This window comes from Camellia sinensis, chromosome 4 (assembly GCF_055761805.1).
Source record: "Camellia sinensis isolate YWXY chromosome 4, ASM5576180v1, whole genome shotgun sequence".
Classification (NCBI taxonomy): Eukaryota; Viridiplantae; Streptophyta; class Magnoliopsida; order Ericales; family Theaceae; genus Camellia; species Camellia sinensis.
The window spans coordinates 10,707,852-10,730,471 of record NC_138964.1 but is presented as its reverse complement, the minus strand read 5'-3'; the positions used below and the strand labels follow the sequence as shown (position 1 = coordinate 10,730,471).

Here is a 22,620-nt window from a genome sequence, read left to right as displayed (position 1 = left end):
TACAAAATCACTTATTCAATTTCGCGAAAATTTACATAATTTTATAATAGAGTTGCATACAATATACATTGCATACCGAAACATTACTGTTCTTAAAGATAGCCACTTCAGTGTTTCATAGCATAGGCATAACATGCCCCAACCCACGCATGCACTATTTAATTTATTGGAATGAGTTGAAGTATAATGAAATAGTCATTCCTTAGCCTCTTGTATAAATGACTAATTTTTGAAATAGTAAATGATAATTCCATTTATAATTCATTTTGCCATTATGTTTTGAGTTATATACATGGAGATCTTCTAAACTATTAAAAAGTATTACTTTCCTGAACTACAAAAGTATACAAATGAATCCTCTAAACTATTCAAAAGTATTGTTTTGCCCCCTAAATTATAAAAGCATACAAATAGCTCTAAGCTATTGACATGTTTCACTTTGACCTATTCTATTACGTGGTTCAATTGGTATGCTTTTATAGTTTAGAAAGGCAAAGTGATTCTCAATAGTTTTAAGGGGTTCATTTGTACACTTTTCTAGTTTATGGGGACTTACGTGTAGATCCTAATAGGTGGACTAATTGTCCAATAAGTCCTATAATAATTAATGACATTTTTCATCAAACACTATTAAAAACATAACTAATTATTAATTTTCAGCGACAATTTAAAAATTATGACAAAAATTATCACTAATTATAAGTTTTAGCAACAGTTTAAAAAAATCGTTATACAAAAATATCACTAATTTTCAACTTTCAGTAACTGTTTGAAAAAATCGTCATAAAAAAACATCACTAATAATAAGTTTTAGCGACAATTTATAAAAATCATGACAAAAAAAAGTCACCAATTGTCAATTTTTAACGAAATATGAAAAAAATCATCATAAAAAATTATTTTTATCGATAATATTACTATGACTTATTTTCAATAGGACTTGATGGAAATTGAGTATAACTATTATGATCTATTAATAGTTTAGAGAGTCAAAACTGATATTTCTTAATAGTTTAAGGGGTTATTTTTTTAGTGAACTAGACATAAGAACAAATATTTTGGTATAATGATCATTCCATTCTATTTTATTTTAATGAATCAAATATTTTTGATAGCCAATTTTTTTATTAGTATCATTATTATTTTTTGTCATCCACTAGTGAGAGGTAAAAATAAAAAAATTAAAAAAAAAACAACTGTGAAAGGCTAAAAGTTGAAATTTCCTAAATAAGTAGAACTTCATTGACAACATTTTTTTGGTCTTAAACTTATGGCTAACTGATTTAATTAAAGCCAATTTTATACTATATATTATTTTATAATATTTCTGTAAAATAAAAAAACAAATAAGATAAGGCATGGAATAGCAGAAAGAATGGGGGGTTAGGATTGAATTTGTGAAGTGTGAAATTGAATTACAAAATAATAATTTTAGATAATTTTTGAATAGTTAAATCTTGTTTTGTAGGATTAGTGGGGTTTCTAAACACTTACAATAATATATTATGCTTTGCCAATGATTGAAATAACTACCACTTCTGAATGCAGACACCTTTTTAGACATTTCTCCCAGAGCACACCGATGCTGAAATCTTGATTTAGCTACCTGGGGATATTGCCTAACCAAATCCAAAGCTATATCTGTATAATTAAAAATAAAAAAGAAAATGTTATATAAAAAAGCGATATATATTAATAGCTTTAGATTTGAAAAATGTTATATAATTTATATTTTTTATGAGATTTTCTTTGAATGATTATTCAATAATCTCATATTGCCAACTCAACAAGTTGATGTATTGCTTTTGAATCAATAATTAATCTCGACTTATAGGCCGGATTTGGAAATTGTTTTTAGTATTTTTCCTTAGTTAAGTGATTTGTAACTGCTAAATATATATATATTGTCAAACTTGCATTTTGATAAGAAGTTGCCATATTACTCTTATGCACTAGTTTTTTTCGTCAATCAAACTAGAGAATGATATTGTGTTCTATTTCATTTTAGTGAACTAAACAACACTTAATATTATTGTGGAGAAGTTGTAGGAAGATGGTGAAGGTATTGAGTGTAAAATTAATTTTTCTACAAATTTGCTAACAAATGTGTTTCTATCTATTTTATTTTTTATATGAAGAAGTAATTCCAAACAAGTTTATTTACTTAAAAAATACTTTTATTCAGATCTTTTCAAAAAGAGGGTAATATATAGTTTTTAATAACCATACCTGGATATATATTGGTATGGATAATACAATAAAAAATATTACTCTGTATGACATAGTATCAGCTAATCACAGTTCTAAAAAATTGATAGGAACATAGGGTACTAGCCGATACGTATCGGAAAATCAAAGCCCATTACGGATACCCACCGGTATACCAGTGTGAATGAAAATTGTCGGCATCACAGCCGGTTCCCGTTACGCAACGAGGTATAACTATTACACAAGTCGCGACGGATCGATACTCACCGTGACGGGAAAGAAAGTGCTGAAAATTGGTTAAGAAATTTCACGGCCGCGCACTGATTTCCGATATACCGGCTTATACTACCGATACCCATATCCACAATAGATACCGTTATGTTAACCAATACAGTGATTTAGAACCATGCAGCTAATAGAGAAAGGTCTAAAAGACCAATACGTATCAATGAATATGATATGATATGATATACAAAAGGTGGTGGCAAAACTCACCATAGAATCCAGAAGCTATGACAAGAACAAGAAGCTCAACACCAGAATCATCTTCAAAGGGGGGCATGTGCTCCAAATCATTCTCAATTGGTTTTTTGGTCTTACAACCAGGGTTAGTGACCATTAATAAATATGAAAGGGTGTCCTTATGAGCACTTTGAGCAGCCCTGTGGAGAGGTAACCAATCATCTTTGTTGCGAATGTATAACAAATCAGTGTGTTTGGCTACTAAAATTTTAGCAGCATCTGTGTTGCCGAACCGGGCTGCAGTGTTGAGGGCAGTGTAACCTGCACTGTCGTTTAGTTCCAGCGCTTCCACTGGCATCAAATCCACCAAATTCTTCACGAACTCGATTGACTTACCTGTCGTTGTTGTAATTAGGCTTATTAAAATCGGGGATGTTAGATAGGATTGTTTGGAAGAACTTACTGATCGGATTGTAAAATCGAATCTAGAGTTATAAGATTCTACTTTCAATACAAAATAAAATGAGAAATTATGACCTTTCTTGTACCAACCTAGTTGGAATGAGTAGGTTTCACTGTGATGCTTATAGCACTTCATTTGCCAATCTTTATTGATATAAAATGTAAAGGATTTATTCTTGATTCTGATTCAATAAAGTTTACTTTTACTGATAAAAAAATGATTTATTAAAAAAAATGATAAATTTAATATGATGCATCTTTTATATTAACATAAATTAGATGATATATTATGAGAAAGAGTTTAAACGCAAATTTGTTACTATAGATATATACATATACATACATATATAAGAAACAAATACTCTTCTTTTTTTTTTCTTTTTTTTTTTTTTTTGTGTGGTAGGATCGGTTTCTAGTAAAATCGGGCTACACAATTTTATTACTAAGGTCGTAGTTATTTAGGATCCTACTAAACTTAAAATCCTAATGTAATCCGAATCGTTTAACCCAACTAGATTAGAGTGATCTGGATCGTTGGCCCAACTTTAAGACCCTGCAATTCGGATCGGAATTCTGATAACCATGTTGTAATATAGTTATTGAGTTTTGAAATTCAAATACATTTTTGTATTTAGTTATTTTTCTTTTAATATTTTCATCAATTTTTGTTACTTTTTAGATGTATTTAACTCAAATGTACCTAAAAAGTAAAATATTGGTAAATTTTTTTTAAAAAAAAAAAATCACTAAATACAAAAATTCAACAAGTTGTTATTTATTATTTTTTTAAGAATTGTCTACAAATAATTACTTTTTAGGTGCATCTAAGTTAGGTACGTCTAAAAAAAATTAAAAAACTAACTAAAAGATTAAATGATTCACTAAAAATAACAAAATACGAAAAGCAAAAAAATTATGTTTCAAAACTCGAAACCAAACAAAATATATATTTCAAAATACAAAATCAATTTAACATGTTTTAATTGCCCATAATAAAGATGAAAACATTAAATTTAAGAGATAATATTAGGAGCATAAAAATGAAAAAGATGAAAAGATGTGCAGATGAACTGAAAAATATTGAAAAAAAAAGAAGAAGAAATATATACACACAAAATAACAAACACTGAAAAAATGCATACAAAGTAAGAAATAATATTACACTGACCTTATAATGATTTTCTCAAATCATCAAACTTGCAAAATGTAACAATAGAGAAGATCAGCTATTCTGAGAAAAGATGGGTAGATGAGAGAATGATTGAATGTAATAATAGAGAAGATGAAAAGATGAGTAGATGCGTTGAAAAATATTAGGAAAAAGAAATATATACACACAAAAGTAATAAATACTAGAAAAATGCATATAAAGTAATAAATAATATCAAGAGCACAACAATGGAAAAGATGAAAAGATGTGTAGATAAAGTAAAAAAAATATTGGAAAAAAGAAATGTATACACACCAGGTAACAAATACTAAAAAAATACATATAAAGTAAGAAATAATATTACAATAACCTTGTAATAATTTTCGCAGATCATCAAACTTGCAAAATGTAATAATGGAGAAGATTAGTTATTCTGAGGAAAGATAGGTAGATGAGAGAATGATTGAATTTGACTGAAATAAACTTAATAGAGAAACATGTGTGTGGAAGTTGTAAGGGTTTTTTTTTTTTTTTTTTTTTGATCAGCAAAGAAAAGAACTTTATTGATAAGACAGAAAAATATTACATCAAAAAAAAAGGAGGATAAGTGCAAAGAAGCATCATAGCGAACAAAATTGATCTCAACAAGGTTGGCACCAATAAGACTGCTAAATTTGTTACTCACAGAACCAAAAAAAAAAAAGAAAAAGAAGTCAACTTTCTCTATTTTTAGAAAATTTCAAAAAAATAATCATGAGTCCACTTTTATGTCAAAATCTTAATCTTGGTGTTATATTTCAACTAAAATTTTTTTGAACTCATGAGAGTGAGGGGTTTGAGAGAAAAACTGATTTGCGTAACGGTCAATGAATCTGGATAAATTTTGGTAATTTTGAACTATCTTAAAATCTAAAATACATTTCCTACTTTCGTAAATTGAGTTTTAAACTAGACTTATTCATCTACAAACTCACATGAGGTCAGGTACTTAGGGCCAATGAAAGTATTTTTTTCATAATTATTTTCAAACTGGTTCAAATCTGAAAATTTGGAAATTTGTATTTATATGCTCTTACAACGTTTGCAACTCTTATATTCTATGTTTCTTGAATGTTTTAGTCTTGATATATAATCTATGATAAATTGTGAATTTGTTTTACCATGAATAAATTATTTGTTGTTTAGATTGGAATCGTAATTACATTGACCATGCTTTGCTATGATTGAGAACATAATGCACTTAATAAAAGGGAAATCAAATGGGATGGTAATAGGTTGTGATCATTGTAGTAAGTTTTATGAGATAATGAACGATGGATTCAAGAGTATGATATAGTGGAATGTATTTCATTTTGGAGAAGTCTTGCTTAAGTGTGTTTTCGAACTTTAACATGGCACGGGAGATATTCTGGCTGCTTAACGGAAATAAGAGGCATAAGGGTGGCAGTGAGGGTCTCACACAGGGAGAGTATCCCTGGAAGCCCGTTCCCTTGGAACAGATCGTGATGTCACCACTTGGGTATGTAACTTAGGTGCGTGGGCATCATTGGTAATTGTGCGGTAAACGATGCATTGGTGGTTATGCGGTAAGCAACGCATTGGTATTGTATTAACCAAGGGGGAGTCAGAACTGTCCGTGGCCAGTGTTAGTGGTTGGGTAGAAACAGCATCTCGCGGGGAGTTTTCTAGAACTAACTTAATTGACTGTTATTCTTGAGAACCGAAGTTTAATTATAAGCTCTTCTTAATTATTGCTTTCACTGTATGTTATGATTGTGCCGTTATGTTACTTGTATATCTGGAATGGGAAAAAGGTTGGGGTGTGCATGTTTACTGGGCATTCCAAGTTCATGACGTTTTATGCTAGGTGAAGGCGAGTTTTACACCAAGAACGGAATCCCTAAAAGCTTTGAGGAACCATGGCTGCCTTAGAGAGTAGATTTTGTATTTATTGTATTTTGGATAATCTTGTTGCAACAAGGAACTGATCTGTATTTAATGACTTGAAGAATTTTGTCTGTAACTGTTATTAATATTTTCTTTTAGTGTACTTATTTATATTTTTTAGGTTATTAATTAGTTAAAATTTTAAATTTAAGGTTGATTTAATTTATTAACGGCCTGGAAGTTGGGGCGTTACAGATATCCAGTGGGCAATAGAAAAGGGCTTGAATGTGTATTCTGACTCGAGTGTGAGGTATCTAAACCATCTTTTCATGCCAAAATATTGTAGAGAGGAGGTACTCCAAAAGTTCCACCATTTACACCTTGCAGTACACTCGAGAGGCACGAAGATGTACCACGACCTTAGTCGCCAGTTTTGGTGGAGGGGGATGAAGAGAGACGTAGCCTTGTTTGTTTCGAGGTATCTTACTTGCCAACAAGTGAAGACTAAACATCAACGACCAACGGGTTTGTTGTAACCCTTACCTATAGCCGAATGGAAGTGGGAGCATGTCACGATGGACTTTGTTGTGGGTCTTTCGAAGACTCAACAGGGTAATGATGCCATATGGGTGATAGTCGACCAGTTAACTAAGTCAGCACATTTTGTACCTATGCGCATGAGTGACTCGGTAGATTATCTTGCCGACCTTTATGTGAGGGACGTAGTTCGACTTCATGGGGTTCTTGTGACTATCGTTTCGAATAGAGATTCTTGTTTCATGACTCGATTGTGGCAAAGCCTACAAAATGCCTCGAGCACTAGATTGACATTTAGTATCGTCTATCATCCTCAGACTAATGGACAGTCCTAGCGAACCATTCAGATCTTAGAGGATATGCTTCGAGAATGTGTTTTTTATTTTAAGGGGTCTTGGGAAAGGCATTTACCTTTAGTAGAGCTTACCTATAATAACAGCTTTCAGGCGAGTATTGGTATGGCGCCGTTTGAGGCCCTGTATGGCTGACCGTGTAGATCCCTAGTGTGTTGGGCCAAGGTGGGTGATGCGCTTAGTCCAAGAAACAACTGAAAATGTTGCACTTATCCGTAAGAGGTTGGCTTCAACTTAGAGTCGTCAAAAGAGCTATGTCGACTATAAGAGGAGACCTTTGTCTTTTGAGATAAGAGATCACATATTCCTGAAGATATCACCGAGACGGGGTTTAATAAGGTTTGGAAAGAGCGGGAAGTTGTCTCCTAGATTTATTGAACCTTTTGAGATTCTAGAGTAAATCAAGGAAGTGGCTTATCATTTGGTCTTGTCGCCTCAACTTTTCCAGGTTCATGATGTGTTTCATATTTGTATGCTCTGGAAGTACGAGCCAGATCCTTCACACGTGTTATATTGGACCGAATTAGGGATAGAAGAGGATGCCTCGTATGAGGAGAGACCAATATGAGTTTTAGACTCTTGGGACCAAGTCCTGTGGGGCAAGACTATTCCATTGGTTAAGGTGATGTGGCAACATCACGGGGTTAAGGAAGCAACTTGGGAACATGATGCAAAAGTCTGTGAGAAGTATTCGGACCTATTTGTTGATATTTGAGACTTGTGTTGAAACCTCTATGTATGTTGCAATATATATATATATAAATATTGTACATGTTCTGGAGAATTGAATGGTAATAGTTGATGTTAAACAACTCGGTGTGTCCTTGTTACAAGCCTGGATGCTATATGATTGGCTTTATTTCAATTTATGTTCTTGATTCTAAATTTCGGGGACGAAATTCCTTAAAGAGGATATTATAACGGTTCTGGTTTAAACCCGACCCATTTATTTCTTTTGGATCCAAGAACCCATGTATTTCACTATTATTTAGCTCATTTCCATCTTGTTGTTTATTGAGTTTGGCTATTGGGAGTTTTGGTTGTATTTGAAACAAGTTAGGAAGTTAGTTTTTCAAAGTGTCGTTACCCAAATTTTGCTTGTTTGTTCAAGCGACCATTCCTGCGCTCGAACGATTTTGTACAGTCTGTAAAACTACTAAGAGTGTGATATATGCGCTCGAGCGACACTTCTTGCGCTCGAGCGACATTTTGCAGTCTGCAAAACCACTAAGAGTTTAAAATCTTCGCTCAAGCGTTCTTTCTTGCGCTCAAGCAAACTTTTGCAGGTCTGAACTACTGGGAGGGGGTCGTTGTGAGCTCGAGTGGTGGTTTTGGTCGCTCGAGCGGTGCCTCCTTTTTGTGTCTTTCGCTTGAGCGACCATTCTTGCGCTCAAACGCTCTGTGCGTATATCAATCGGAGAGAAAACCATTTTTAGTCACTTTTTTACTTCTATGTCTATAAACACTTCAAAACCCTAGATCTACACACACTCTCTCTAATTCTTGAACTCTAGCTGCAAATATTCTCAATCCATGGGTTTCCTCACCCTAGTCCTTTGGAGAAAAATGTTGAGTACATCGAGGACTTCATTTTAATTGGAGCATTTTGTGTTTTTGACTCCGTCGAGTTCTACCTTTGTTTCCTGTTTGTCTTCTACTTTGAGATAAGGATTTTTTTGACTATTTTATATGATTTTTAGCTTAGTTATTTGTTCTTTGAAAAGGGTAATGATTTGGGACATTTTGTGAAAAATCAAGATTTTGGATTTGAAATCAAAATAGGGGCTTTCCAAATGGATTCTTGAAAATAGTTATGGGGATGTATTTATGAGTGAGATATGTTATAAAGGTGGATATTTCTTCTTGAAATTGATTTTGTAAAATAAAGGGGATTTACCCTAGATTTTGAATATTTGGAATTGTGAAGGGAAATGGGGAATGATGTTGGGTATTGTAAAATTGGAACAATATTTATGTTGATGATGATGGTGGAGTTGGATATGTAATATCATTCCCTTTGTAATTGATGGAATTGTATCTTTTAATTGGAAATTATCTTTTGCATAGAAATAACTATTTTAGGCTATCGGTGGAGGATAGTCTTGATTGTTGTAGATATTACATGAGGATTAGATTGAATTGAAACTAATTTCTCATACATTGTGTAGCGATCCCGGTTTCAATCCTTCTTTCATGTTTTGCCACTTCGACTGGGCCGGTCGGGGATCGAGCTGCTCGGTCAGCTCACGGGGGTCCAGGGGGCAGTGCCCCTTGGCAGGTCCGAGGGCAGCGCCCTGGCGGGGTCGAGGGGCAACGCCCCCGAAGCAAAAATATAAAATGCATTCAAAGTTGCTTGTCCGCTCGAGCAGCCGTTTATGCGCTCGAGCGAAGAATGTTTGGTTCTAGAAGTTTGACCTGTCTGCAAAAGTACTGAGAAGGTGTATTCGACGCTCGAGTGGGGCTTTCCATGCTCGAGTGGACCATGTTATATCAGATCGTGAATTTGATATTTCAAATCACTTTTGTATTTCTCTCTCTCTAAAAACATTTCCTCTCCCTTCTCTCTACATTTGCCTACGCCAAATTGGATCAAAACCTTGATTTCTCAATATCCATTAGAGTTCTGTCGTAGATTCTTCATCAAAGTTGGTTAACTTCTCGAGGGTTTCGTTATGTGCGATGAAAATCGAGTTTCAACACTGTTGATTTTGAGGGTTTCATCTCATTTCTTCTTTAAAACTTGAGGTAGGGATTTTCTTAGAGTTATATATATATATATATATATTTTTGCAAGATCTAGATGATTTTCGAAATCATCCTTCGATAGTTTTGAAAATTGATTATTAATTCAAGAAGTTAAGCGATTTTGAAAGTGGGTTTGTCACTTGTTCTTTTAAAATGATCTTATGGGTTTTGATCTTCGTTGATTGAAGAAAATATGATTTTGGAAAGTTTTCTTTCAAAAGATTTGAGTTGTATAGTTTTAGTGAGAAAACCTAGAATTTGGGAATTTTTTTTAAAGAGACTGAAAATCCATGAATGATATTGTTATATTTATTTTGTGTGTCAAAATAAATGGATGTTTGGAAAATTTCTTATTTATATTTATATAAATGATGAATTTCAGGGAATATGAGAATTATTGTTCATTTTGAAAATTATTATTCAAAACGTTGAAATAGTCTTGAAATGACTAATTGTTGAGGATACTTGAGAAGAGGGAATTGTGTTATTCCTTGGATAATGAATTGGAATAAAAGTATTTATATTCATCTTGTGTTATTGGCATATCAATTCATTTGATTACATTAAACTTTGAAAGTTGATTTGAAAACTTGCATTGAGAAAAGAATGTTAAAAAGTAAGTTTCCATGAATTGGTTTTGGGGTAAATACGGTGGTAAGTCTTGACAGGTGGTGTAAATGAAATTGAATAGGTATCGAGCCTTCTAGTTAATACTGGTAAAAATGACAGATTATAGGTATCAAGCCTTCTAGTCAATGCTGGTAAAAATGACAAATTGGTAGTACTTGTGTAGTCTATTTGCAGACACCAACCTAAGGATTATCAAAGTCGTATTTACCGCTCTTGAAATAAATTATTAAGTTTTGAAGAATTGAAATTGCATGACATCATTGAGCATGATGGTTTTCAAAGATGAAGATGTGATTTTCTTTCAAAATGGCATAGCATGACATGTGCATTTCATCTCTTAAGACTTGTATAAAATGTATATACTTTGTTAAGGATTTCCTACTGGGCTTTATGCTCACCCTACGAGATTTTTGTGCAGGAAAAGATATGGTGATGCTGCCTAACTAGAGACGAAGAAATGTGTGTTGAGAGTACGAGACTCTTATTTTGCTGTGACTCTGTGTAAGCCAAGGGCTGTATGTGTGTGGGTTTGAATAACCATTTTGTGTAACCAGGCTCAAGTCTTGGAAACTTGTAAACCCCTTAGGGGTATTTATTTGTTTACTTACTTGTTGTTGGATTAATGTATTGTCGCATGAAGAACTATTGTATCATGTAATGTAAGTTTGGAGATTTATATTCAGTTTTTCTTGAAAGAGCCATGATTGTTATATTATTATTTGGGCTAAAAACTTGGGGCATTACAACTTGGTATCAGAGCTACCGGGTTTGAATAGTTGGAGCTCGTGGGAAGTGGTTGTTTAACCACAATGGGTTCATTTAGTATGCTTAGGAAGTGTTATGCATTTTGTGACTATGTGATAACATGCTTATGTGACTAAATGGGTATGAGATGGGACTTTTGGGATATTGTTTGCGCCTGTTAAATTCCTTGAAGTCTCATTAGAAGGGTACTTGATCAATACTCGTTCTACTAAGAATTCTTGGTTTTTCGTGGGACGGATTTTATCGTAAAAGAATAGTTCGTATGTGTTTACATGACTAAGTGCTTATGTGGAGTGAAATTGAATTATGTATATGGTAGAGAAATATATGGAATTGTTATAGTTGAATGTATGAGTCAAGTTACGAGCACATATGAGTTAATGTGCTAAATTATTTCTCTTGTGTCCTTTATGAGGATGTCAGAAATGGGTCAAGTCTGTGGTGGTAGAGGCGGGAGGCGTGGTAGGGCTCGCCGAGGTGTGCATGAGGTACCGGTCCATAGGGTTTTGGTGCAAGAAGAAGGGCTCAGCCAAGCTAATATGGTTGAGCAAGCAGGCCAAGCTAATGTGGCCGAGCAGGTGGGGCAAGCGGATCAAACCACAATGGGGACCCTAGCTCGAGAAATGGCAAGGGCTTTAAGAGAGTCTATGAGCTTGTTAAGGGTGGAGAATCAAGCCCAAGAGAACACCGCGAAGTCAAGGGCGAGTTTCCTTACTAGAGAGTTCTTGCGAGCCAAACCGGATGAGTTCCATGGTGGCCCTGAGCCCAAGAAAGTGAATGAGTGGCTCGAACAAACTGTGAAGACATTTGAGACGCTTCACATCGAAGATAGTGAACTAAGAGTGACTCTAGCGAGTTACTACCTTAAGGGAGACGCGGGTCAATGGTGGAAATATGCCAAGGGTAGAGTGGAGCCGACATGGGAAGCCTTTGCGATTGCTTTCCAAGATATGTACATACCTCCCACTGCTAGGGAGAGATTGAGGCAAGAGTTTAAAGACCTCAAACAACTCGACATGCCCGTGGCCGAGTTTGAGGCGGTCTTCTCTAGTTTGTCCAGATTTGCACCAGAGTTGGTGGCAACGGAAGAGCGTCGTTGCATTGAATTTGAAAAGAAATTGAAAACAAAAACTATGTTCAAGCTTGTCGGAAATATGATTCGGGAATATGACCGTCTTGTGGAGACGGCGACACACGTAGAAATTTCCATACAAGCCGAAGAGGAGAGGCTTCAGAGTTCAAGGTCTAGGGGCCAAAAATTTGCATTGAATATAAATACTGTTATTCCAATTCATCATCCAAGGAATAACACAATTCCCTCTTCTCAAGTATCCTCAACAATTAGTCATTTCAAGACTATTTCAACGTTTTGAATAATAATTTCCAAAATGAACAATAATTCTCATATTCCCTTAAATTCATCATTTATATAAATATAAATAAGAAAATTTTCAAACATCTATTTATTTTGACACACAAAATAAATATAACAATATCATTCATGGATTTTCAGTCTCTAAAAAAAATCTCCAAATTCTAGGTTTTCTCACCAAAACTATACAACTCAAATCTTTTGAAAGAAAACTTTTCAAAATCATCTTTTCTTCAATCAACGAAGATCAAAACCCATAAGGTCATTTTAAAAGAATAAGAGACAAACCCACTTTCAAAATCGCTCAACTTCTTGAATCAACAATCAATTTTCAAAACTATCGAAAGATGATTTCAAAAATCTTATAGATCTTGCAAAAACATATATATATATATAACTATAAGAAAATCTCTACCTCAAGTTTTGAAGAAGAAATGAGATGAAACCCCAAAATTTATGGTGTCAAAACTCAAACTCCACTGCACACAATGAAGCCCTCGAGAAGTTACACAACTTTGATGAAGAACTTCGATCTAACTCCCAACGGATTTGGAGGAATCAAAGAGAGAAAATGACTTCTAGAGAGAGAAGCTCTAGATCTGAAAATTTTGGAGAGTTTTAGAGAGAGAGAGAGAGAGAGAGAACTGAAAAAGTGATCTGAAATCTCCCATTACGAACTGATATAACATGGTCTACTCGAGCGTGAAATACACTTTCCCATAAGCAATTTCGAATGCATTTTGCATTTTTGCTTTCGGCGAGCTGACCGGGCAGCTCGACCCCTGTAAGTTGACCGGGTCAAAATCGGGATCGCTACATACTGTGTTAGAATATCTCTATTGGGTTGTGGGTCATCCTATGTGGAAAACAACTTTCAAGTGTTAATGATATGCCTCCACCAAGGACGTAGCTTGGGATGACTTTGAGCTTAAGACTTCATTTTTGGTTTCTTGATATAATTATTTTTGTTTAAACCCGGGGCTTTATTTATATTGAGTTTAAATTCATTTTGTTGTAACCAAGTATCATCTTATTAAGTTATAGTCATTAAGGCATTTCATTAATTGAATTTATTCCTCTTTTTACTTGTAACCATGTCATATGCTATACATTCAGAATCTAGGATTGGTGAATATATATTGCATATGTCATCTTTTGTAATGGTCAAAGATATAATGAACAGAAGTTATGAGGTTGTTGATCAATTGTAGCATTGTCATGTGATGGATCTATTGTTATTTATTTCGAGGAGTTATAATATGATTTTTACACTTTTATAACACAATAAAAAATGAATTAGTCTCAAGAATTTTTTTTATAAACCAATTAGCCTCATTCATTTTAGAAAGGTAGATTTAATATATTATTTTTAAACTGAATTTACAATTATATTCTTATTTTTATTATGTTTTCTTCTTCTTCTTTTTTCTTTTTTTCCTTCTTTTGTGCTAGAAATGTATGATATACAATCTATAAGAATCAAATTTAGGATGAATTTTTATATGGAAATCTTTTTTATTTGGAATAACATGAAAAATGGAATTTTTTAAACATCCCAAAAGGATGTGGGACTCTTCAAATATTTCAAAAGGAGTACAAAAATTCTTTAATAAGTTTTAAGCAAATATATAATTTCAATGTATAACACTCAAACGTAACACTCTAATGTAACACTTCAAAAAAAATTCTTATTATACTTTTTCTAAACATAATACTCCAATACAAAAAAAAAAAAAAAAAAAAAAAAGAAAAAAAAAAAAAAAAAAACACCAACCTTACTTAGTAGAAGTCTCCAATGTAACATACACAATAATTTCTTAATGTACTTTTTTCAAACGTAATATTCTAATATAACACAAAAAAAAAAAAATATGCGAGATTTTTCAAACCATTCCAAAAGGACGTGAGATTCTTCAAACCATTTCAAAAGGAGTACAAAAAATCTTTAGTAAGCTTTGGATAAATGTATAATTTCAAATTATAAGTGTTACATTTAGAAAAAGTACATTAGGTTGTTTTTTAGTATTTTTATTCATGTTACATTTTAGTGTTAGATTTGAGATTATATTGATTGAAGTGTTACATTTGGGAAAAGTACACTAAGAAATTTTTTTTTTGTGTTACATTGAAGTATGTTATATTGAAGTGTTACGTTTGAAAAAAGTTCGGAGTGTTACGCTGTTATGTTTGGGAAAAATTCGAAGTTATGTTTGAGAAAAGTGTGCTAAGGAGTTTTTTATGCGTTATGTTATTAGAGTGTTACGTTCTTATTCGTAATCTGGGATTTGTTTCAGAATGAGAGAAAATTCAAAACCTTTATAGTGCGAATTGCCCAAATGTGTAATTTCGCATTTAGAGAAACTCACTTTTATTTTTCAAAAATTAAACCCAAACGTGTAAGAGACTATCATTTTTGTGTAATTTCTACTTTAATGGGACCTTTAGATTCATAAGAAAAAAAAATTAAAAAAAACTAAATAATTCATAAGATCACATTTTAAGATTTATTAATACTTCATCCTTTATTATATTTAAATATGTAAATAATACTTTTATATAATGATAGGACTAAGATTACTAAAATAAATATTTTTAAATTAAAATTAATATTTAAAAAAATTAATTCGTGCATTGCAGGAGTTATCTATTAATTTTTTTTTTTATGATAAATCTTGCATATAATTTTACGACACCTGTTGCAACTGCCACGTGTAGTGCGATCTCCTTGTATTGGGTGATCTCGGCTGTGAGTGCATCTCCATCTCCATCAATGATTCTTTCGGCTTCTTCCCAGTCTCCTATTAGAGCAGCTTTGTATAGCGGTGCATACTTCCAATACTGTTTCTCCCGGGCTGCAAATCAACAGAATTGTTCGTGAGACTTGAATTTGATTTGATAAGAACTTGTTCGTGAGACTTAAAAAAGTCAAAAAATCAACTTCTTACTAACTTTTCAAAGCACCACGTGTTATTTATCTATTTAAAAAAATATAAATGTAATAATAGTTTACTGCAGATAATATATTTATATAATAATGATGGTAGATATTATTATTTTGGTAAAATATTAACTTTTTTAAGTATGTTTATATATATTGTATATATGATTGTATAATCAAAATTTTAATTGTAACTTTAGTCTCATACGTAAGTATAAATTTATAAATTTATTGACTTGTTAAGATTCATGAACAGATTCAAACTCAGTTCGTTAAATTTTTATTAAGTTCAAACTTAAGTTCGAATTTGTAAAAATCTTAATAAATAAGTTTAAATATACTAATATTCGACTAGACTTGACTCATTTAGAACACTATTCTCCCGTCATTCTTTTTCAACTTCTTATCTGGCAAGCATCCATGGATGTACATTAGTTTCTTTCAGTTGAGGTATGAAAGATTATATATGATTTCGTAATTTGTTACAAATGTCAAAAAAGTTATTTTCTAAGCTATACCAGTACAATGATTTCCAGTCATTTTGACATATAATCAACTTCCGTATCAAGTTTTGGCAAATGGATCTGTTTTCTGAAGGAAAAAAAAAAAAAAAAAAAGGTTCGTTTAATTTAGTTTTGAATTGTATTTGAAAGATAAGTTTTGAAAAAAAAAAATCTAAAATTTAAAACCTATTTAGTTATGAGTTATGAAACTAATTTTTGAGTTGTATATTTTGAAAATAATTTCTAGAAATTTATAAATTAAAAATTTGTTTTGTTAATAGTTTTCAAAACTAATTTTTCAAAAGAATTTTTTTTGGTCTCGTGTTTTTTTTTTTTTTTTTTTTATCTTGTAATCAATTTTTTTTACATTATTATAATCAATTTTATTTACTTTTTTTACATACATAATCTGAATGTACACCTAAATACATCTAATATAATCTATAAGACTGAGTTTCATATATATATATGTTAGTTTGTAAAAACGTTTTTAAAATTTTAAAACTGTTTTTTGATTTATATCCACTCAATGTACATACATTTAAAACATTTCATATTTATTACATTTGTTATTCGTTTATTCACATTTTATTTACTGTTTACGTATATTTTTGGATCTTTCATATATATCTAAAACATAACAAATTATTTAGCCAATACTTAAAAACTAACTTAAAATTCCACACCAGTCTATCGAATTTAAATTTAATTGATTTTGCCTACTAAACAAAAAATTAATTTTTAATTTATTCAAAATAACAAATCATGTTGTTCAATTTTTTTCTATGATGACCGTAGTTTGCATTACAAAATTTCATCGAAGATAAATCAAAAATATCTTCATAAAAATTTTCAATATAATATCAAATACAAAAGAGTTTTGAAATTAATTTTGAAAGATAAGTTTTTGAAAAGATTTTTAAAAATTTAAAACTTATTTGGTTATGAATTTTGACAAAAAAAAAGAATCAAATGAATATTTTGAGAAGAGTTTTAAAAATCCATAACCAAATAGGTATTTAGGTTTTAGACTGTTAAATTGTAATTTGAAAAATAAACCAAACAGAGTCCTAGTGGTTAGATGATGCTAACACTATGTGAAACTCGATGGCTCGATGGCCAGTTGTATGAGGAAAATCTCAAGGGAAATGCTTGGAGAGTCGAAAGGAATGGAACCCAACTCTAAGGAAACTTGGTGGTGGAGGGAAGAGGTTCAAGCGGTAGTTAAGGCAAAAAAGAGTGCTTTAAAAAGTGGCAGATGGATAAAACTGAGGAAAACCTTAAGAGCTATAGATTGGCTAATAAGGAGGTCAAGAAAGTAGTGAGAGAGGCTAAGTTGAAAGCTTATAATGACCTATACACTAAACTAGATAGTAAGGATGGAGAGAAGAGGGTATACAAACTTACTAAGATACGGAAGAGAAAAATAAAAGATTTTAATCAAGTTAAGTGCATCAAGAGTGAGGATTCTAAGGTATTGGTGAAGGATGAAGAGATTAAGAAAAGATGGAAGAATTATTTTGAGAAACTATTAAATGAGGAACATGGAGGTACGACAATAGGGGAAGAAATAGCTACTAATATGATAAACCAAGACTATAGGTTCTATCACAGGATTAGGAAATTTGAAGTAGAGATTGCACTTAAGAAGATTAAATCAAATAAGGCTTTAGGACCCGATAATATCCCTATTGAAGCTTGGAAGTGTTTGGGTAAAAAATGAGTTACTTGGTTGACTAGATTATTTAGCAAAATTTTGTTGACTAGAAACATGCCAGATGAGTGGAGGAAAAGTGTATTAGTGTCAATTTATAAGAATAAAGGTGATGTCCAGAATTGCAACAACATAGAAGAATCAAGCTAATGTGTCATATAATGAAAGTGTTGGAGATGGTGATGGAACACCGATTGCAAGATATAACAGAGGTGTTAGAGAATCAATTTGGATTTATGCTTGGCATATCAACAATAGAAGCGTTCTATCTTTTGAGGAGAGTAATAGAAAAGTACAGAGAAAAGAAAAGAGACATTCTTATGGTTTTTATCGACCTTGAGAAAGCATATGATAGAGTGCTCCGGAATATAATATGGTGGGTGTTAGAGAAGAAATGAGTGACAAAAGGTTACATTGATATAATTAGGTTCACGTATGAAGGGGTGTTGACCACTATTAGATCGCCTGCTGGAGAGACAAATGAATTTCTTGTCACTGTAGGGTTACACCAAGTATCTACCTTAAGTCCTTATGTTTTTGCTTTAGTTATGGATGAGTTGACGAGAAATATTCAGAATGACGTGCCATGGTGTATGCTTTTTGCAAACGATATCGTGCTAGTGGATGAGACTAGAGAAGGAGTTAATACAAAGTTAGAGATTTAGAGAAAAACTCTTGAATCTAAAGGATTCCGGATAAATAGAATTAAGACAAAGTACATGAAGTGTAAATTTAGTAACAGTAACAATGAAAGCAGATGAAAAGTGATGATTGAGAACCAAGAACTGCCTAAGAGTGAACATTTTCATTATTTAGGATTGATTATCACAACAGCGGAGGAGATTGATGCGGATGTGGCCCATAGAATTAAGACAGGATGGTGTAAGTGGAGAAGTGCGTCTGGAGTATTGTGTGATAAACGAATATCCACTAGACTAAGAGGTAAGTTCTATAGAACAGCTATTAGATCAACAATGTTGCATGGGACGGAGTGTTGGACAACCAAGAAACAACATGTAGATAAGATGAGTGTGACTGAGATAAGGATACTAAGGTGGATGTGTGGTAAGACTAGACAAGACAGAATTAGGAATGAGTGTATTCGAGAATGGGTAGGAGTAGCACCGATAGAAGATAAGTTGAGACAAAATCGATTGAGATGGTTTGATCATATTCAACGGAGACCAACAGATGTAGTAGTGAAGAGATGCGATGCTGTAACGGTAGATGAAAGTGTTAGGGGATGGGGCAGGCCTAGATTAACGTTGGCTAGCGTTGTAAATAGAAATATGAATCTACTTAATTTGACTAATGAAATGGCCTTTGATAGGGCCGCGTGGAGAAGAATGATTCATATAGCCAACCTTAGTTGATAGGACTTCAGGCTTGGCTTGGTTTGGTTAGAGTCCTAGTGGTTGAGACTACCCTTAGCTGATGTGGCAAATTTGGCTAGCCAAATTTTAGCTCTAAGATTTGGAAAATCATTGGAGAGTGTTTTCTATGGGACAAAGGAGGGTGCTGATACAGCACCTCATTGCAACGTCTTGGTTGAGATTTGAATCGATTTTATTTTGATGATTTGAATCATTTATATTATAGGGTTCTTCAAGTATATCATTTATGTAAAAAATGAAATTAATCGGACATACAAAGGCCACAATTGTTTTTAAAATAATTATCAAAATTATTCTAACAATTTATTTATTTTTAAACATAAAAGCGATCTTGTTACATGCTACAGATGTCTAATTGACTTGATTTTTTTCATGGATGATTTACTTAACGGCCTCTACAATTTAAACAGTTCAAATCATCAGAATAGATTCAAAAAATGTCTCACAAACTCATAATACGGTGTTGTGTCTATCTAGTTTCCATTTTCTATGAAGCTATAACTAAAAATGTCACCATTGGAATTGCTCTAATTGTATCAATTTTATCTTTAATTTTTTGGTCAATTACACTAACAACCCCTGAGGTTTGGTCCAATTACTTCACATTCCCTGACGTTTTGAAAATTACATTCCCACCTTTGTGGTTAATAGTCTCATTTCACAAACCCTCTACTTATATAAAAGGCAACAACTCCTAGTAGGAAAACAAAAGAAATTATATTTTTAAGAAAAGTAAAGCAAAGGACAGGGGAAAAAAAAAGAAAAAAGAAAAAAAAGAGAAAGCAAAGCAAAAAAAAAAAAAAAAAAGAGAGAGTGCATGAGTTCAATATTTTCATTCCGTCTAAATAATTACAATGACAGGGTGTTAATGTAATTTTTCAAATATTAAGAGGTGATATGTATTAAACCTAAATCTCAGGAGGTGTAAATGTAATTTACCCTTAAATTTTTTATATTTTGTCAATTTAATTCAAGGGACAAAATTCAGGACCTATGGCATAGCGGGAAACAAGTGACATAGTGAAATAAAATAAAGGCTTTGGCTTCTCTCAAGTAAAGATAATAATTTGAAAGAGCATTTAAACTTGGTAAACTCATTTTAGAACTGATTTCGGTAATTCGAACTATTCACTTTTTTTAACTCATTGAGTAGTATATTCATGTAAAAAAATAAGATGATTAGATATCGGTAACTATATGTTTCAATCATTTTAGTTTTTAAAAAATGAATGACAAATATAATTTCAAAAATAACCATCCATTTTTTTGTAATATAAATTTAATTTAAACATATATCTATCACTGTCTAATTATCTTGATTTTTTGCATATATACTTTACTTAACAAATCTTAAAAAATAAACGATTCAGATTATTAAAATAGGACTTATGATGAGCTCCACCGCTTAAATTCTTTCTTATTAAGATATGAATATGAAAAAAAGTTAAATCTTAAAATAAAATAAGTCACTTGTGTCTTTTATTTCATATCAAAATTTTTATTTAAATAAAATAAATAAGTAGACCCTACCAAACAAACATACAACAATTGAATCGTAAATTTTGTGACAATCTATGAGTAAATTATTAGGTATTCGTGAATCACTTTGTGACAATATTTTCGTCCTATTCTAAATCGATGACATAGTTGAACATCTTAGAGGTAGGTAGGACATGATGACTCATTTTTATTAGGTAGTTGAACGTGGATTGTGATTTATAATAAAGTTATTCTTTTTATTAATAATTTAATTTGGAATTAATTATTTAAAAGTCATATTTACAAATATTATGATAACTCAGGTTCTATTTAAGATTTCTTGAACCCATAAGTCTTATTTAGTAAAACTAAAAATATTATCAATTTTTCTCAATTTTTAAAACTAAAAACATTATTAATTTTACATAGTAATATTTCAGATAATTATTTCACTAATTGATAAATAAAAAAAAAAGAGCATTAGATTAAACTTTTTTGCCTTTTTACTTATTGATTTGATTCAATTATCCAATAAAACCGAGAATACTATTAATTTTTTTCAGTTTTAAAACTGAGAATATTATCAATTTTTTCATTTTTAAAGTTTTTTTTTTCAGTTTTATACATCAATGTTCCATCATCATACTCCTTTATAGATACAAAAATTTTAGTTTTACACATTAATGTTCCATCATCATACTCCTTTATAGATACAAAACTTTTAATTTTACACATTAATGTTCCATCATCATACTCCTTTATAGATACAAAATTTTTAGTTTTACACGTTAATGTTCCATCATCATGTTCCTTCATAGATACAAAATTTTTAGTTTTACACAAAAAATAATTCAATTTTTTCAAAAAAATATATATAATTTTTTTTTTGTGCATAATTTTTTTTTTTTTAGTTTTTTCAATTTGAAAGTTGATATTTTAAAATTTTGAAAATCAAAATAAATATCAAATCATCATGTTCCTTTATAGATAATCATAAATGATGATGAATTATTATTTGAAAGGTAATTCCAACTATTAAAAATTTAATAGGACTTGAAGGTTCAAAAAATCTTAGTTAAAAAAATCTTAGTTAAGACTTAAATGGAGTATAAGTTGATAAATTAGGATTTGTGTGTAAATGCCCTATAAATTTTTTAGATGATGAATTGTTAATTAATAATTCAATATGGTATCAAAGTAGACAAATAAATCCTAGGTTCAAATCTCACCATGTACCGTATGACTAAAAATATTGGCATGTGTTTCAATTTAAATTTTTAGATACAAATGAAGAGAAAATGATATGGAAATGGATGATTGAACTTTGATTCTTCCCATTCTATATATATATAATGAAGAGATTATATATCTAATGTTTATAAAATAGGAATATAAATTTATAATTATTTTAAATTAAAAATAATAATTATACTTACCATTAGATGATATAATGAAATTTATCAGTTATAATTATGTAATGAAAAGGATCACAATCCTTTATACAACATGTAACCTTACCTCTGGCTTCTTCTTCTTCTGCTACTGCGGCTGCAGCTTCTGCTTCTTCTTTTTCACTATCAGATGAAGCCATGAGCACTTGAGTGGATGTACTTTTGTTTGAGATCCTTGTACACAACTAAACTTCTTCAGAACTCAATTCACTAGCTAAATCTATATATGTACAGCACCCAAAAAACTCACTTCTGTCTGGGAATTATGGAAGAGTTTGACGTCCATATATAGAGAGAGAGCAAAGAAGAAACCCAATTCCAAACGATTTGATAAATTTTGAGTAAATTATGCTTTTCACTCCTATGGTTTGAGTTAAATTTTATTTTAGTTTCTAAGGTTTTAAATTAAATAATTTGATCCTTACACTTTAAAAGTAGTTTCAATTTGGTCATTTCAACCAAATTGAAATTATATATAATTAACAGTTATATAATGCTTATCAATTTTTTAAGTTGTACATATAGTCAGAATTAACTCTAAATTGAAACCATACTTAAAATGTAGGGACC

The 22,620-nt window shown here is 31.5% G+C and overlaps 1 protein-coding gene across 1 annotated transcript; it reads right to left on the bottom strand.

The window, feature by feature from the left end:
• Positions 1 to 1,251: 1,251 nt before the first annotated feature.
• LOC114322525 (uncharacterized) lies at positions 1,252 to 22,395 on the bottom strand. Its single transcript, XM_028269861.2, has 4 exons — positions 22,118 to 22,395; positions 15,265 to 15,423; positions 2,704 to 3,066; positions 1,252 to 1,641 (listed from the first exon to the last, which is right to left on the bottom strand). The coding sequence occupies exons 1-4, from the start codon at positions 22,188 to 22,190 to the stop codon at positions 1,451 to 1,453; spliced, it is 786 nt and encodes a 261-aa protein (XP_028125662.2). The 5' UTR covers positions 22,191 to 22,395; the 3' UTR covers positions 1,252 to 1,450.
• Between the last annotated feature and the right edge of the window lie 225 nt (positions 22,396 to 22,620).

Excerpts from the sequence above, each read along its gene's own strand:
- LOC114322525 (XM_028269861.2), bottom strand. The coding sequence starts at position 22,190 with ATGGCTTCATCTGATAGTGAAAAAGAAGAAGCAGAAGCTGCAGCCGCA. Across the intron at positions 3,067-15,264 it reads ACACGTGGCAGTTGCAACAG|GTAAGTCAATCGAGTTCGTG; the intron begins GTGTCGTAAAAT and ends CAACAACGACAG. Across the intron at positions 1,642-2,703 it reads CATAGCTTCTGGATTCTATG|ATATAGCTTTGGATTTGGTT; the intron begins GTGAGTTTTGCC and ends TTAATTATACAG.